The sequence below is a fragment of the Falco naumanni genome, chromosome 15 (genome assembly GCF_017639655.2).
Source record: "Falco naumanni isolate bFalNau1 chromosome 15, bFalNau1.pat, whole genome shotgun sequence".
NCBI lineage: Eukaryota > Metazoa > Chordata > Aves > Falconiformes > Falconidae > Falco > Falco naumanni.
The window spans coordinates 2,814,701-2,834,100 of record NC_054068.1 but is presented as its reverse complement, the minus strand read 5'-3'; the positions used below and the strand labels follow the sequence as shown (position 1 = coordinate 2,834,100).

Below are 19,400 nucleotides of genomic sequence, written 5' to 3'. Positions count from 1 at the left end.
TGATAAACGCTTTTTTTAGATTCATGAAAAATTTCAGAAGATAGAGGAGACATTTCTCTTTCTTTCTAGTTTTGTAACAACCCGACATTTGTTACGACTTAGGTTTTGTTAACTTGTTGTAATTTTCAATACTTATAAAACAATATCGTGAACCATAAATGCAGGGAACAATAGCATTGCAAAGCAATGCTGTAAAACACTAAACTGCTCTATCTATTGACTTTCTATTCCCAAGCTACTAAACAAAACATTTAATAGTTGGGTTTCTAACCCAGCAAACAGCAATTTATTAGTTCAGCTAAACTATGGACTGTTCTTTCAGTTACAAGCTGTCAAGTGGAATACTGGTAAAAGTAATTTCTGGTATTTATAGAAAAAATTTGTAATAGGAAAAGATGTTTCACAAGCTATTAATATGTAACTGGAGTCCAGACAACTGCATACTTCATAAAGATTTTTAAAACCCCTTGAAAAAATCCTTTCTAATATTGATGACATCTGGAATAATCACGGGATTCAGAAAATTCAGAACATTATCCATGAATCAAGTCACTCAGAGGTTAACGTTATCAACATCGCAAGAAGATGCTGAACTGATGCTCTATCTTCAGCGGCAGTTTTAAGGAGTAACTTTTTCTTTTTGGTAAAAGTTGTAGATAATTGTAATTCTACTGTCCATTTTCTTTCAGGTTCTCCTTTTCTCACCAACTGTTTGGCTCCGCTGCCTCATTAAGCAAACCAAAGACATTTTCTGGGCTTTGCATTCTAAATTTTGGAATATGTCGTTCCAACTAGATGGGAGAAAAGCAGTTTGTCATTCTTTCTCGCCAGCACCCAGAATCCAGTCTCCGCTATTAACACAAGGTTTCACAGAATGAAGTCATTCCTCCACAGAACTTCTGAGACAAATCTGAACCTCCAAAAGTTGCATAAAAACGGGGGGAAGCCACTTCTCCTAGCAGCTTGTGGTTAACCACTCTCATTCCAAAGAAACTATTCTCACTTCCAGTTTGAATTAGTCCGGCTTCAATTTTCAGACGACGGTTCCTGTTATGTTATGCCTTTTTCTGCTACATTAATGCCCCCTTCACCATAAAATATTTTCTTCCCTTTGAAGGCACAGTCAGATGATACTGAAAACTATCTTTCAGTCAAGTTCTTTAAGATTCTCACTACCTGGCATTTTCCTCAAGCCTTGAATAATTTCCATTGCTATTTTCTGTACTCTTCAATACCCCTTTTACAACCAGTAATGCCTGAACCATGTGCCACAGCCTCACACTCCCCTCAATGCGGACTGCAAAGATGAACGACCATCCTACCTCTTTGTCCATGCGTGCAGCAGCGCCCTAAGAGTCTAAATTCTCATTTGTCCAGATTAAGATTTAAATTCTTTCTAGCTTCTGCATTCCAGCACTTAGATAACCATTCTGTAAGTGTGGCATGATATTTTCCCCTGAATACATACTTTGCCACAACTTGCTGCATTAGAGTGACTATTTTTTTTCCTGTGTCCTACTTACCACACAGTCTCTGCATCACCCACAAATATTCATCAACAGCCATTTATGACTACTTCCAAATAACTGATTAAAAAACATGACTACCATTATCCCAAAGAAGCTCTACTAAATCTGTTTCTGGGATCTAACAACGAAGTTTGAGAATTTAACTCCTCCTGAAGTATTATCCTCCTTTTTTTCACAGTAAAAAACCCCAACGCAATCGCCAAAACTTACCTCAAAGGAATATTCAACATTTCTTTCATTCTTCTTGTGTGCCAGTCCCTTTAATTCCACTTTTTCAACACTCACTATGAAAAAGCAAAGAGATGAGAAGAATGAGGGGGATATTCTTAAATGCATGCAAAAGCAACGACTCTGGGAGTGCCGGCACTTGCTTTGAGGACATCCGACAACTTGCAGCGATGCTTCAGGTGCACAGCTCGGGCTCGCCTCACTCAGCAGACAGGAAGGTTGACGCCACCGCTCTGTGAGGCTTTCAGTTCTAGCCTTAGCAAGGCTTTGTTTCAACCAGTACTCATGCAACACGCTAAGTGCAAAGCTCTTTATTTCCTCACAGCCTTATCATACCACTCATTGGTGTAATAACAGAATGCTACACAAACATGTACGGATTTATCTTAATAACATCAAGTAGCGAATACCATCCCTCCGAGGGAAAACTGATGCATAGAGAAACGAAGACAGGCAAAAGTCTCCATGTTTTCAGGGGATGATTTTGCAAGGAGTTTAGTGTGTTTTTATTACTGTGTTGACATCACAACTCCTCCTTGACTGCAGTTTCCTGGAAAATGTCAGCCTCAATTACTGCAATTGGAATAAGTTCTAAGTAAAAACAGGATCTTACTGTGGAAAGGGTTGAGTAACGGTACAGGTCACTGCTTCCATCTCTACATACGATATGCAGCCTTTGAAGACACGACCTCACACATCAGATATGTGATATGCTAAATTCTTGGAGACTCTCATTTCCCAATACACACAGATCAGAAATTCCATCATGCTAAACTTTATTAAGATCACTGATTTTCTATTTCTCTTGCAAATTTCTCCTACCTTCTGACTGCATGCGTGGAGGAACACACACAGATTTTTTTCTTATAAAGAGCCAGTTTACTCTGGCTTCAAAATTCCAAAGCAATTATACTAAGCCAAAGTCACTAGAATTTTACCTCCAAGCAATGGGTGCTTGTAGGGACGAATGCTGTGTATGTTGTGGTTTCACCTTGCAGTTGCAAGAAGCCAAACCCAAAGCCCTACCATTCCATTTCTGGGGAATCTCCATTTCCCAGCTGTTTACCTGCTTTCAAGACTGAACACAGTACTACATGTAGGACTCAAACCTATGTTTATCACATACAACTTCCTCACAACGTAACTGCATGACAGAACAGTTGCAGTGCAAAAGTCACAGCAACAACATTACTAAAGGCAACCTGTTTCATCAGCCTCTCACCTCCCTGCTCCCCGCAGCCAGACTTCAGCCAAAGCCACCCTATCGCCTGCCTGGAGCTTGATTTTCCTCTAGCTTAAACAATCATCACCTATAGTCTTTATCACGACCATTTAAAAATTTTTGTTGTGTCCTGTTCGTTTAAAAATGTTACAGTTTGGGTCTTGGCTGTTTAAGGACCTCCTCTTTGAGTCTTACTTACTTGCAGTCAAAATTTTTAAAACGGGCATGTTTTAAATAGATCTACAGATGTTCATGCCTGTCTTCAAAATACAGAACTAACGTTCCTTTTATGATCATCTCAACCGTTCCTCCTCCATGTAATTCCCAATTACAATAACATAAATCCCTGAGCTTATGAATAATGTCAATTCGTTATTCACTACTTTCTCCTGCGTATTCTGATTTTGTAGAGACTTGCTCCTCTTAACATTTTTCAGTGGATTCCTCTCACGCTCCTAAAGTGATTTTACAGTACTACCACGCTGTTACACCGCATGCTGAGCGCCACAGGAATGAATCTCCTGCACGCCAGATAGTGATGAGCTATCTAGACAGTATGTAGTGGCATGAAGATTTAAACATACACATGGTTCAGAGGTTTTCTTGCCATTTTAAGAAAAATCTACCTCAGTACACTTACTTTAGAGAATTCAGGGCACCCTTAATTGTGATCACAGTTCAGGTTTACTGAATATTGATTGGAATTACATGTATTTCAGAATTAGAAAGAACTTGTAAAGCGGATACTGAGAGGGGGTATCACCATACTGTTGGTGAAACAGCTGAAGGATGAGCAAATAACTTGTAGAAAGCCTAGTGTCAACTGCTGCAACATCTGTTTTGGGAGTAGGACAAAGCAAGCCAGAAAGACGTAGCAAGTGTTACTTAACATTTGTCATTTCCAACAAATCCAGCATCACTTTACCACAACTGTTCTTATCTTGGCATTTCTACCATCTTGTCTATCAATTCATTATTCCTCTACAGTAATCCAAGCAAAATAGTATTACCTTTCCACATAAAATAAAGCTATTTCCGTTCTACTATGTGGGTTAATAATAAACTTTAAATCACCTTGTGGATTTTGTTGTGCTGACAGCTACATGACCTTTTCGTGCTAAAGTTCTGGTCTGAATTTATCCAGTTAATATAATCTGCTGCAGTGGATTTATCCTCTGGAAAATGATTGCAATTAGCAAAGTGAACCATTAGGTAGATATTTCCGCACTGACTGCAAAGATCCTAAACTGAATCTTGTAAGATTAGGTGTGTTCCAGAGCATGAAATACAGTTCATCATACAGCAGCAATATGCTTCTAGGGACAATCGACTCAGTAATTTCTAATGTTATACAAAGTACTCCAGTAATTTTCTCCCAACTAGGTAACACTAAAAAATATCATCCGTCTAAAATAAATTAAAATTCTTGTTTAATTTGTCGAGTTCTGTGCTTTTGTTATGTGACCTCTCACATACTCTTCATATTATTTAGCTTGTGGTTGGTTTTATTAAAACAGCCTTCCTAAACCTACCATGAAGCTTAACTTTATTCAGAGCAATCGTCATACAAAACTCAGGAAGACTAAGGTGCCATCTGCCAAGCAGAAGTGAGTGGATATTAAATTAGCTGTCTAACAAATTATTTAAAAAAATAAAAAAATAAATTTATACTGTATTTACTCTCAAAGCATGGGAAATTGCTCACAGCTGACTCTACCCAGTATCACTATAAATGATTCCATGACCAGAAAAACCTTTGTACCGAGTTAAGGACACATGATACTGTTGTCTTTTCAGGATGCTGAATTCAGCAGAACTCAAGCTTCCCAACCCAGGGGATAAAAAAAAATAAAAATAATAAAAAAAAATTAATGTTTCCAATTCGGGAGATAGCCAGAGCAAGTAAATTTGCACTATAAATCTGAGCTTTAGGTCTGGAACTAATCAATGGGAACTCATCCACAAGTGGTCCAGCTATTCTCTCCACGTTAGGCTCTGTCGCTGTGCACGGGGCAGGAACCCACCAGGGCAGCTTGGCAGGGCATTGGGCATGGTACCAGATCTCAGAGACATACCTTTCGGTCTGCTCCTCTCTCCCAGCGCTTCCCTGTAAATGATCCAAGGAAAGTGCTTCTGTGTGCATGCATACATGCCTCCCTCGCTGCTGGGCTTTCTAAGCTGCACTGGCGTTGGGGCACAGAAGGCTTTTAGTCATGGAGATCTATCCAGAATCATCTGGGAAGTTAAGGCAGGCAAGTGAAACAGTTGGATGAGATCACAAGTGACATACAAAAGGGGTAGAGAAATACAAAGGAGGTTTGTGGAACTTCAGTGCTGTAGGAGAGACCCCCATCGAGGCTGTGGCACCCTCTCTGTTACAAGTGTCTTGTGGCATCGTTCAGAAAAGGCCAGAGTACAGGGCTGGATCCACACCACCCCGAGCATGCATTCACAGGTCCCAGGAATCAGTTTTTTCAATAGCTGAACCTTTGCCTTTTGCCAAACTCCACTTTGAAAGGGCAGCAGACTAGAAAAACATCTTCATTCACTCACAGAGATTTTCTGTAATCAAATTTCCTAAGTTGTAGGGCTTTTTTATTACTTTATTTGCTGCTTTCTGCTAAAGACAAAAGAAAAGCATTCTTCGTGTAGTTTTCAATTGTACATAGAATTGTACCAGCTATGGAAGCTTGCCTTTGAAATGCTACAGCACAGAGGCAGTCAGAAATCACACCATTAGAGGAACTAGAGTCATCTTTTCTCCTTTTCACATAATGCTTCCTCCACGGGTAAACAGGTATCCAGGTAAAACAGATCCAGTAAGCCTGAAAACATTTTATTCTGTTTTCTTATTTTAGCCTGGGGTTTCTATCCATTTGGCTGATATTAGTGCATTTGTTCTCTGACCAGCTGAGTGTTTCTGTGAAGGCACAGACAATTCCTTCCCTCTCCTCGCAACCAGGTATTAAACCCTCTGGCTTTCTTGATGCCAGCCACTGACCAGCCTCTCCCTCTGAAAAAGCAGGATCTTGGATGCCCTCCTCCTCCCAGAAACGGCAGCAGCTAACGTGAAAGACCAATTCAAATGATTTAGAATGAGCCACTCCTGACAGATCAAGGTCAGGACAAAACATGCAGTGGATGTGGGCAAGAGCTGAAAATACATCATTTTTGGAAACCACCTTAATATCCCATTGTAGGTTGTGGTTCTTGTAACTCCCCTTTTTCAACTTCTGGATCCAGCCACTGTTAACCAGTAAAAGGACTAGACAGATCAATGTCTCAAGTCCACACAGACTTTTTGTGTTCCTCCTGAAAAAGTAAAAAAAATCAAGATAATCACAAGTGTTGATTGAAGGCTGGCCCTTTTTCAAACTATCCAGTATTTCAGCACTAACACCAGCGCTCTACCATTTAATAAAATACCTAGTCCATCCTTCACCAGTTTTACTGTGCATATCAGTATATTTTTTATCAGTATGCTTTCCCTTTGATTTCATGAATATCTTTATACAGTGTATTTTTTTTAGCAGGTTTCTATACCAAAAGAAAACATACATGACAGTCTAGAGCTTTTTTTTTCTACACTAGATAAAAACTACAGATAAGACTGCAAGCTAGGAGCACATCACTAGAGCTGAGCAATTGGGTTAAAGTGAATGACATTGAAACTACCAGGAAGAATTTACCACACAGCCCGAAAGAGTAATTTCTACTCCATACCTAGCTAGTAATTTTCCTTTTTTATTAAATTGCTGCACGTAGGTTCAGCTTATGTGGCCTGTAGCACAGAAATACTATTCTCCAGCATTCAGGTGGTAAAATTTGAGTGCCGTGAAACTGGGCTGAACCTGTGCAGCTCTTGAGACACAGTATTTGACAACAAAGCAGAAATGCTACAATTTCTTTTTAAGCAGGAAAAAAAATACTATGTAAAATCCTATTTAATTTGTAAATATCCTATGTAGTTTGTGCTATACAGGAGGCCATTGCTCTTCTGTATAGCTTTTTTTGATGCTTCTGGATTTACAGATTTATTAATTTTAATTCAAAGTTGTGCCTTCATGGAAGCAAGCATTCAAACACAAACACAGCAATTGAATTTTTGCTGAAAAGGTCTACCTCACAAAAAGGGAACTAATAAAATACTTTCCACATCCTTGTTTACACAGAAGTGGTAACCAAAAATGCACCACCAAGACTTTCACATGCCACCTCCTCCTGCTTTTCTAGAAGAAATACTTCAAAAGCAGCATTACTCAATTACTGTCGTCCATTAGACATTGGAAGGTAATCCCAAGTGACTGCACTGAAACTGGAAACAAAAACCCACAAAGTCTCCCCCTTCAACCCTCAAACCCACCATTATTTATATTCCCATACATACAGGCAAGAGAGGGAAACCAGAAGAAATAGCTTATTTGCTAGTTTCAAAGCACATTCATGGCAATGCAGCACATGAAATTAAAGGGGTTGTTTTGTTGGTTTTTCTGTTTATTATTTTTTTAAACAAAAAGATCAACTGATCAATTGAATTGGAGCTGAGAAACTGCTTACAAGTATCATCAACTTAAGAGGGTTTTTTGCCTGTTTTTCAGACAGCTTCCTACTTTCACATTCCTGATGTTTTTAAAAGCTTTTTTTCCTAGCCTATGATGGAGAATGAAAAAAATCCCCAACCCTGAGATACACTCTTCTTAGCAGCAAATACATAACTTCTGCCACAAACATGCAAAACTAAGTTTTCTCATCAACTAAATTCATTTTCTTTCCATAGCCTCCTACTTCTCAAAACTTTAGCTGGAATACTGGAGGCCTGAGTAAAACTTGCAGAATCAAATATTAGCTTTTCAAAGCACATACAGAAACGGTTGGCCAGAGTCTGCAAGAGGAGCAGATTAGTGAGAACTGAGATCTAAATAACTCTGGTATTGATCAGCATCTTCCAGGCTGCTGAGAACCTGGGTGTTAATGCCGTGTCCCAAGACCTAAAAATCAGGTCAGTCTCACATTTGTTTACTAAAACTCTTTTCAACAAATCAGCAAATGACGATATTAGCTTGTAATAGTTTTGTCATTAAAGCCAAGAAAGAGCTGGCACTGTCAATCTGTCCCCCAAGACTTCTTCAGAGGACGATTTCACTAGAGGAGTATCCCTGACACCTCACTCTGAGCTTTCAAACTTGGACCCAGCAGGTTCTGAACCACTAAATAATAAGAGGATGACACTGAAACCACTGAACTTGAACTCCGCCCTATTCAACAGCCAGCAAAAGCACATCTTTGATTGTTTCATGACATGTTAACTCACACAAACTATTCCTTTTAAGAGATACCCAATCTGCATTCAAAGTATTGATGGGCCACAGTCCAAATAATGGAGTAACGGGAGAATGGGAGATGCCCTCTGGTACGTAATGTTCACTCTTACAGAAACTGTGCTTCTGGGGAAGGGAAATAACGTGAAAAGGCAGGATATACAATATATTCTTAAAATGTGACTGTATCAAATGAAAGAGTATCAGGTAAATTTAACTTAAGTGCTAAGTGTGTATCAGCTGTGAGCTTTATCTATAGCTGTTCTGGGGGGTGGGTGGGAAATGCTTCTGCTCAAGAGCATCGAGAATTGCGTTGGAATATCTCCTTAAAAGTGAGGGAAAACAGGTAAGGAAGCAAGTGTTTCTTTTTGAAATTGATCTTATTTTACTACTTCTAAAAAAGTCAAATATAGGAAAGAATGCCGCAATTCTCTCTACAGTTCACTACACTGAGTTGTCATCTAACAATGACCTTCCATTATTGTAATAGTAGTGAAGAGAAATGACATCTCATTCTCAGAGCTCTCCAGACACAGCAGGGTAATTTATTAAGATATTAACCTGCTTCCACATAATACAGTGGTTATGGATTGAGAAAACATCGTGCGAAGAGGTGTAACTGGGACAGTTAAGTGATCCAAAACCCTCTGCGCAAATATAAAGCTGCTGCCTGCTAAGAAATATTGAAGTTGAACCATAAGTTACACACATTTACCTCCCCCTCCCAAAAGAGGGCAGAAAAGTTGCGGTTGATATGAAAGAACAGCAAAATCTTTGCTTATCTACATACCGGGTACCTTCAAAATACCCCGTGAAGCCTGAGCCATCCAGGAAACCAAAGGCTGTGTTCCCAGGAGAAGACTACTACATCTACCGTATCTCTGAAACTTAGCAATGACCACAGCAATACAAAAATCATTGAAATACTCTTGAAAAGAAGCCACACTCACTTGAGATTCCAAATGGAGCAGTCATTTTCTGATTACCAAATTATTTAAACCAAGTATCCCGCAGGAACTGATTCTGCCTGGCTAACGCTAATTCAGGCGACAGAACTAATTACCGTCACATCCTTCATTTAGAAAAACAAAGTAGGGAAAATTTAGCAGAGGACAAAAAGGGGCCCCTACTTCTCGCCCATTCCTGCGACTGAAGCTGATGAAGCAGCGCCTGTCATAGCACATGACCCAAGGACTACCGGTTAGCAGATATTGAGCACGTCGTATCACTTGCTGCTCACTGCATTTCCACTTTTTGGCTTTTACTTCTCTTAAGGTTAAGAGTTTGTGGTTCCTTAAAAGTCGGTGTGAAGCTCATCTTCTCTTCATAAGACAGATTGTTTTGTGGAGAAAAAGGGAGAAACAAATTTAAGGTATGTTGGACTTGTTAGGACCCAGTTCAGCCTCGTAACAGGGTCGACCGTCCAGTTTTTTGCTGATCTCTCTTCAGATTGGAAGTAGAAGAGCAGACAGCAGCTTTTCCATGGTGTCTGCTTAAAAGGAAGGTACAGCTAGGGAAAAACTTGTCACCAAGCAGAATAGTTTTAGCAAGAAGTCTTCTGGCTGGCTGATGCCTCTACAAAAACACACAGGAAGATGCTGGAAATCAAAGCTTCATAGACATAGCGAAAAAACTCCGTTAACAGCAACATTAACAGAAGAAACTCTTATAGCTGTCATTTTTCTTTGTAAGGAATAAGGGTTCTTCCAGTTTAGAGAATATTTAAGGTCAAAACCAACACATACTTACAACATGAATTTAAGTTACAAGTTAATCCTACTTTTATTTTTTAAAGAGGCTGAGGACTACGAACTGCAATATTCCGCAGGAAGTAATTACACAGTTTTTTAAAAAAAGCAAGGACATTAGCTTACTTTTGGCACGATATAGGAAGCAATAACATGCTGGGATTGTATCACTCGCCCCCATTCAAACCAGTAGTTTTCATGTTCCTGCTACTTCCTCAGTTTGGCTTATTTAACTTGCCAACTAAGTGACCTTCTTCTGTTTCTCCAAAAAAAGGCAGATACTAAAAAAACATCTGTGTATCTTAGCTTTTAAGATTTTTAATTGAATTCATACATTGTTTTGAGTAACGCTGAATGATACTGTCAGCACTTTAGCCAACCATAAAAGCCAATCAACCTAAAGAACGGTTTTGCAACTTCATTGAATTCAAAAGCTTAAATAAAAACAAAACGCTGTCTGCACTAAAGGCTGGAGAAGACTCCCATCTGGACAGGAAAATTTAAACCCCAGAAGAATCAGTCAGCTGCTTTCAAAATCAAGACACAGCTTCAAACGCTAATTTGAAGGTTCTTCTTACCAAATACTTCAGGCCAAGAGTACCAACTTTTTTGCAGTACTACTGCTGAACTGCCTGCCGTTGCCACTGAATAGACAACTGCCTTACAAGTTGCCTTTTTTCTTTTCTGATGCCAGAAAAAGCTTATACAGAATAAATTATCCAGAAAAGCCTGCTGTATTGGACATATTTGTGTAACAGCTCCACTGCCTTACTAAATCTGAGCACCAACACATGTCACTAAACAGGTGCTGTGCCTTGAAACGTATACTTACCAGGATATGCTGTTGAAATATATATAACAATGCTCTGGGCAGAAAGAGAGCCATGATACAGAGCCAAAAAGGCTGCGTGAGTTTGACATTAGGTAGGGACAACTGAGCAACAGGTAAAACATATTCCTTAATTCAAGTTGCTCTAATCAAGTGAAGAGGTCTCTCTCAGCATCAGGCAGAACACATCCAAAAAGGAATCCTCAACTATGCTTTTAATACCACGGAAACACTTGGACATTTTCAAGCACAATTTTAGGTAAACACATGCAACGCTGAAGGCTTAAAAGTATCCTACAATAAATTCAGAGACTAGTCAGAGTGTGTAAGATCCAAGCACGTGCTCGCATTTTGTTGCTTGGGGCTGTGGGACTAATGTGTTTTTAAATGGCTTCAGTTTTTAATCTGTAAAATATATTTACTGCCTAATTCCCCAGGCTGGCTAGTTCTACATGTCACTGCAGCTAATTAACTATTTTCATACAACTGAGAAAAGCATGTGTAAGTTATGAAGGCAGCTGTGTACTCAATTTGCTTAGAGATTCAGCCCAATGACTCATCTTCCTTCTCCGATGCAAGTAGAGTAGACTTCTCAGGGGAACGGGCAGCTCGTTTTGAGAAGTACTCCTGCAAAAGTGACCATAAGCCCAAATACTCAGTTTGAAGGCAGCTTCAGTAACCACTAACGTACACTCTTGTTTAGGCAATTAAAATAAGCAGGCTACCCATATCTTATTACACAGCTCATGCTAGTAAAAATATCTCCGCAATCAGGAGACACGTTCAACTTCGTATATAAATACTTACTGGGTAAGTAACATGCAGTTGTATATTTAGTCTAGTTTTATCTGATGAAGTGATTATTTTATTTACTGTTCTTAGATCACTTTTCAACAAAACATTGGCTTTGTTTCTTATTTTTAAGAAAAGGTCAGCTCATCCTAGAGAGGTCTTATGCTTCCCTAGAAAGGATTTTCTCTGGCACATAATTCACCGAACCCCTGCAAACCCAAGGCGAGCCAGATTATTAGTTCTAATCCGAACGCTATATTAGCCCACAAAACTAAAAATGCAAAGTCAGTTTGCCACAAAAAAACACTCTTGGCAGTGTAGGCCCTCTCCCTATCACAGTTTTTGTGCTCCAGTGTATCAAACCTCAGAAAACCGAGGCTTCGCTACATCCCAAACATCACCAGAGGAAACAAACCCAATTCTACTGATGCCTTTGAAGTTTGTACGTCTGCATGGAACACTTATCCTGAGCTTAGAATACAAACCTTGCCAATGCATCCTGAAAGGAAACTAGAGCAGGGAAGTGTGACACATTCAGGTAGTCACCACAGCTGGGAATCTGAGCTGGCATCTGCTTAGAAGTTTTAAGCAATGTCCTAAATACAGATGGACAAATCCAGCCTCACACCAACACACCAGACCCACCACTGAAATAATGCAACATGCCACCTTTGAGCACAGTTTGAACAATGAGCCACCTTTTTTGGAGGGATGAGGAAAATGAGAACTGAGTTAAGGTTGCCTACTACCCGTTAGTTCTTTGTTACGTAAGATTTTATTCATTTAAGTCTTCTAGATGCCACTTATATAGTAAGAGCCAGTCCCCACTTCATAAAAACAATTACACTTGTAATTAAACACAATTGAATCCAGTGAGGATTTGCGCAGCAACACTTTGAGCTTAAAAGTCACCTTGTCAGGACCTGACCATTACATGTACATCTGTATTCATTATGCATATTATACAAACATGTTGATATAATTTTTTTTCTACAGCACAGTCAAATACAGATTGTGGGCTGCAGCATGTAACCATATATCGGCATGGATGGACCCGTGTCAGTGAGATGATAACACAGCAGCTGCTCAGCCAGCATGCCCTGGCTTGAAGGGCAATCTGGCGATAAAACACCAGAGCGCTGGGATCAGATGGCCGGCTGCTCCAACCTTGGCCGAAGGATTTCCTCACCTACCTACAGGAGTTAAAAGAGTTTCCAACTCCAAAGCAAAAATACAGTGGAAACGCGCATTGCACACTCAAAGGCACATGAACACACACAGCTAGATGTATTTGAAAGACAGCTACTCCAGACCAGCATAGTTTAATGCTCAAGTAAGTATGCACGTGCTGTTTTCTGCATTTTTGGGAACAGTATCAGCATCTTGAAACTCATGACTAAGGCTGCCACAACAAGCAAGCATGAGCAGCAAGTCATTTCGTACCAGCTTCAATTTTTTTCCCCCTAAAGGATTATAGCATGAAAACCTTGTTAACAATGAAAAAATATTCTGTTAACATACTACATAAAAACACCAGAATAAGGGACTAATCTAGAATAGGGAAAACCTTGAGTACATACAGTCTTGCCAAGAGCCACAAATGCATTCAGGTGCTTAGTTCAGTGAGAAACAAATATCCTTCTGCACAACCACTTCTGTGAGGTTCTCCTTTTGTTGGAAGTTATGTCCTTGTACATTTTCAGGTCGCTGGTCTCAGGCTTTAATATTCTTGTTCCCTTTTATACTTTTGTATAAATCACAGCTCCTTCATTCTGGATCCCAGACAAGATCTGACCAGTAATTCAAAGAGGCAGAATAAAGTTCTAGTTCAGCATTTAAGCTTATTTTGAGATACTACAGAACTATTAGACAACTGTTTCTGTAACACATCTATGAAGCAAATACAAGAGGGAAGAGAGGACCAAAGTAGATTTTTAGTATTTGCCAAGGCAGTTAGAATGCCCAGGAACTGAAGTAAAAAGAACAGAAAACAAAACCAAACCCCATCCACTAAAACCCTCAAAATCTTTGAGGCTTTGAATCTCCACACTCGCCACCACATTCTTCAGCATGTAGTACAGAATGAAACAAAACACACTTCTAGCAAAACTAAAGTTCAAAGCTCTAGCTCCCCACCATCTTTTTCAATAGTAGGGTATCTAGCAAATCCCTGAACTATTTAACAGGGACAGGAAGGAGCACAAACATTGAGCTTCCCAAGCCACTAATATCCATTTCATACATACTGTTTTTGCAAAGTTCACTTACTACACTCTTCCACAGGACTGTTTCCAAGAAAACAGCCTGAATCCTTTGCGAATGTGGTGGTCCAACTGTATGTCTGCTTGATTGATACACATTGAATAATTCATCCACAGAAGTGGAAAACACAATAGAGATAATCTTCTAAGGCACTGTTGTGTTTTATGCCATTTCCTTTCAGCTGTGTATATTAATGATGTAATTTTAGCAGGGCTACCCCTTTGAGTTACTGTTAAAAATAGCATCTGCACCATACACTGATGAAATGCATCCACTCCAGGCAATGAAGTAACGCAGCACAGCAAGTGCACTGCTTTTTCTTCCAGTGAGATAAAAGAACAACTGAGAAAGCAAATGAAACGTTAACTTTTTAGCTTAGCACTTCCGTGCACCTGAGAAACAAAATTTACTTTAATCAAACCCATTGTTTTGCATAATTACAGCCTACGACTTTCCAGCATAAAAGAGCAAGAGAAAATGCCACTAGAAATGAAATCTGACAAAGCACCTTAACAATGCCAAAGCTGACTATTTGTGTCCTCCTCTACTTGCGTGGCGCACAGTAACAGATATACCGTACGGATCAGGGCCACCAGCATCAAATGCTGAAGGAAAGTACAAGATACCCTGCTATATGCACGTCTGGGGTAGTGCAACCCCATAAACTCCTCCCAGTTTCCACTATCTGCAATCCCCAAATGAGATTTTATTCTCGATTTCCTTCTTAGCATCAACGCACAAACAACTGTAGATGCTTTCATTACCCATACAGCTGTCAAATCTCTTAATCCAGGTCTCAATATCTGGCTCTGCTCTGGCATTTTTCAGCCGATGCAGTTGATGAAAACTACTTTGAACCCGCATTAAACAGAAGAATCCAACTTTCTTTAACCAACCCCAAATAAAATGTAATTAATACACAGAATTTCATTGCTTTGACTGTTGTCAGCTTCAGTTTTTCTTCATTTTGATTCTCTTTATAATAACCCCAAATATTAATAGCACCATTTCCTTGTTTGGTTATTAGCAAAAGGAGATCTAAAACAGTGAAGGCACGTAGAATTTAAGAAATAATATCTAACTATTCAAGCAAAACAAAGGGTAGGAACTTGCTTCTGTCTACAGAGTGTTCTGAAGAACATTTGTGACCACCAATTAGAAAAGTCCCAAACATTTTGATATAAACCTGAGGTTTTGTCCTCAGACAGCTCTACAAACATTAAGCCAGCCCTGATGTGAAGCAAGAACTACCCTAGCTGGACGGATATATAAACAAGACTACAGTAAATGACAAGGTGCCATATCTAGAACACAAGAATCAGTAGCTCTTGCACAGCGATCCTCAAAGGACACTAGGCACCAACTCCTTCTGAGTTTGAATGTGCAGTCAAAAAAGGTATTAAAAAAAAGAATCACTGTCTTCTGACCTGTGAATCAAGGCTGGCATCAGCTAGCAGTCAAAGTGCAGGAGAATGCCGTTTAAAAAAACATGACCAGTTTCCTCCCCTCTCACTGCACATGTCCTGCAGTTAAGACTCATGAGTTACCATTTCCATTTGCAAAAGGTCTCTTCAACTAGCTATGTATTATTACATTCGTTTTCTTCTTTGCAGTCCATCTGTTCCCTTGTGCCAGATACCAAATGTGAGAAATCATGATCACTTCCATGGAAATAAAGTGTTGTCATTTACTAAATAAGGTCACTTCCAGATTAGAAAGAAGGGAAGCAGAGTAGAGAAGCGTTTGCTGTAGTAGCAGGGGAAGCAAAGAAAATTGCTGGCAAAGTAAACAACTTTTTTTCTGTGACATGTTCTCATCCTTCCTCTCCACCCACCTCTTCATTTTCAAACCAGACCAATATGTCATGTCAGTGATCAGTACTAACAATAACGCATCTCCTCCTGTGACTTACTGCCCTACTTGAAACCAGAATTTATTGTTTCCAATTCCCAATAGCACCAGTTCACCTCATGCTATCTCAAGTCCTACAATGACTATACAATCACTATAGTCGGATACTTTCAAAAATTGCCAGCCTCCCATGTTTGCAGAGAAAAAGCCTCAGTGTAAGAATCCTAATGCTGACATCAAAAAAAATCAGGCAAGAAACCCAAGATTTACTTCAAGTTCTCATTAATTTTCAGATCTGGACCTAAAAAATCTGGGAGGGATGACAACATTTCTGACTTGTATATGCAGCTACCTGTAAAAACTCCAGCTACCTATCAATAACATTATTGTTCTTTAAGCCTGTTACCCTCAGGGAGCCACCTTTTGGAGAAAAGGACTAATCTAAATGTAAAGGTATATGAAAGTGAAAAACGCGCTTTGGAAAATGGGAGATTTAACAATAAACTGACAAGGGAAGGTAAAGAACATCTACCAGCTAACAACTAACCAGCTATGAAAGCTTCTTAAGTATGCCATACATATGAAAATTACCATTTAGTCAGTAGTACACTTGTGACAGTATGTAAAAAAAAAAAAAAGACTGCAAGGACATTATGGCTTTTGAGGAACACATGTGAATCACTCCCGTTTTCTTCTTTAAAGCGATTTTTCTTTGTCCAGTTTAGTTTAGGGGAAACATAAGCCTAGGTAGGGTAAGCAAGCCATTTATTTTAAACTCTTGTATACCTCTGTTTAACATGGCAATGAAATGGGTTATTTCAAAACAGACATTTCCAGATGTTAAAGGGTGTTAAGTTCTAAAGAGATGCAATGAACAGCTGAACATTTCTGAACATTTCACACATCCCTCGCTCAATCTTCAAGCAGCAGACAAAGAAATGTCCAGTCCTAGTGAGCTATTTGCCATCAGGCTGCAGCAGGAATTGCCAGGAGACAAGATTCAGCAGTTAATGTTCACCCTTGTTTTTTCTTGAAAGTTTCTTCAAGTTTTTTCTTAAGTCCTGCATGACATGTTTTCTATCCTTCAATAAGTGTTGACATTTCAAATTTCCTCTCCCCCCCCCCCCCCCTCGCCTTATAAAGGCTTTTCTGTATAAATGCAGGTTTAAGCATTAGTTCCACCAAGATGTGCATCAGGCAAAGTTTTCACAACTCATTTTATTCTGACTCTGCGACATTTTTTCAGAAGATGTACTGCATTAAGCCATTACCTACAGATTTGAGGAAAAACTGGTTTTGCAGTTTTAATGCAATTTTAATTAAAAAGCTCAAGTTGCTTATGTTGTTTCCATTACTGGCAGAAGGTCATGCTATTGCTTCCATAGCTGTTGAGGTAATGGCTATTAAATTCATCTGCATTAACAACTAATGTGCCATAGCATGTGTTTCCAGCACTTCACAGACATGAAGTAGCAATACAAGAGTTCTCCTGGGAATATACATGCCTAAGTGTTGCCTCCTGTGCTTCAGGAGAGCCATGGAAAAAGGCAAATAGTATTAAATACGAGTTTATCATCCCATGTTAAAACACTGACAACTACACTGTCATTATCCAAGATCCCTGGAAGTGTCCCAGGCCAGGGTGGACTGGGCTTGGAGCAACCTGGGCTAGTGGAAGGTGTCCCTGCCCATGGCAGGGGCTGTGGAACTCGATGGTCTTTAAGGTCCCTTCCAACCCAAACCATCCTATTATACGATTCTGTGATCAGGAATCTGCCTGAGGAATGCATTACAGCGAGATAAACTCCTTGGCATGGCTGAATCTACCAGCACGCTATTCTTAGCATTTTTATTTTTCAGAGTAGCTTGATTCTAATTCATTATAAATGGAACTATCATCCAACTCCCACTAAAGCCAAATTGAACAGGTTTCAGAGTACTCCAGAATCAAGTGCTTCATTGTCAAACCTTACTTCAGCAGAAAGCTGGTCATTTTCTAATGCTTAATAAGAAAATTATATTGCCCAGTACACAAATTCAGAACAAGTCTTTGTAATAATAAATAAAAGCAAGATGAATTAGTAATTAGCAAAATAAAGCCTTATTTCCCATGGACCTATGCTGTATGTCTTTTCTGCAGACTCCAGCCTCATATCCCCTACAACAGACCTATGACAATACTACTTTCCTTATCTACCACATCTACCTTGAATTTTCTCAACCTTCCCACACATTCCCTAAACATGCACACATAACCAGCTACCTCCCTTCCTTAGGCACAAGTACCACAGCAAGACACCTGCCTCTTGCACACCCATTTACTTCTGCAGAACGCCAGTTCAGTCTTGCACCCCTACAGCGACATGCACAGGACTGTCCTGATCTGGGCAACAATCAGCATGTGTTGCCTCTGGTCCACAAAAAGCTACCACCGTGAGCGGCTGGGCAAACAAAACGGGATAAAAAAACTGTTCTTACCGCTCCTCTTGATGCAAGCATGAATGAGTCTCTTCTATCCAGACACTACTGTAAATGAAAAACTCCCAAATACCTCTTGCCAAATTCACGTGAATTTCATCAACAGGCTCAAGGTTTAATAAGGTACAGCAGGACGGAGCTACCCAAACACAGAGATTCCATCCCCTTTATGGAGGGAAGCCAAGGAAGAAGTCCAAACAAGACTCAAGAGAATGGGCCACTCAGCAGCTTCAACAAAATGCCCTTGGGTATATACTTGATATAAACATTATTTTAGGTGAATACATGACAAGGAGGCGCATGGTATATATACAATTAAAACTGCTTATAGGAAATGCCCGAGTTCATATGACAGTCTCTAATATACAAGAGTCGCTGGTAAACATATACAGCATGACTTTCCACTGAAGCCAGCTCCCTGCAGCTCTTGGCCAAGGGGTAGTAGACCTTTTAGTCTTCATGCAAAGTGCCTGTGAACCACAAAGGGCTGCCCTTGAGAAAGAGTCTAGGCCATGAATTACAAATTCAAGTAAGGAGCACCTCTAAATACTTGCACAAAAACGTTATGACAATTATTGCATGAGTAGGCAGATCAGAAGTCTACTTTTCATTCAGTCAGACGAATCCTCATGCTGGCTCTCCCCTCCTCTCCCTTTGTATCTTGTCACAGCAATCCCAGATCACTCCTGACAAGTCTTGTTATGTGGAAAGGGAGGTAACGAGGACACCAGAGAAATACAGACTCCAACCTCTAGAGAGTATAAAAGTTAACTTATTAACAGTTAACAACATAAATTTGCCAGAGTCCAGGTGCAGCCTCAGGAGCGTGGAACTCTACTGCCAGCTCTGACACAGCCGAAGGGTGAGCTCTTAACTTGGCCTCTGGCTTTGGGGACATAAAATGGGCATCTATGCCTGTCTATATAAGGACAATCAGTAAAACTTGTTAGGAAATGCAGTGGGTTTTATTTTATTTTAAAAACTAAAGACTCATGAGTATTGTCTCCATTGCAAAATTAAACCTCCAGCCTTAACTGCACTCCAACTACGTAAGACAAGCTGCTGCATGATTTATGCAACATACAGGCTTCAAGAAATGTCTTAATATACAATAATCTTCTAGCACAGGGGAAAATATGCAAC

General features: G+C 39.7%; 1 protein-coding gene across 1 annotated transcript in view; it reads right to left on the bottom strand.

The window, feature by feature from the left end:
• The window catches only part of ZCCHC14 (zinc finger CCHC-type containing 14), a 56,012-nt gene that overhangs the window by 16,174 nt on the left and 20,438 nt on the right, over positions 1-19,400 (bottom strand). Inside the window, exon 3 of the mRNA XM_040615299.1 lies at positions 1,740-1,813. Coding sequence (XP_040471233.1) covers positions 1,740-1,813 — 74 coding nt within the window. The remainder of the gene's footprint in view (positions 1-1,739; positions 1,814-19,400) is intronic.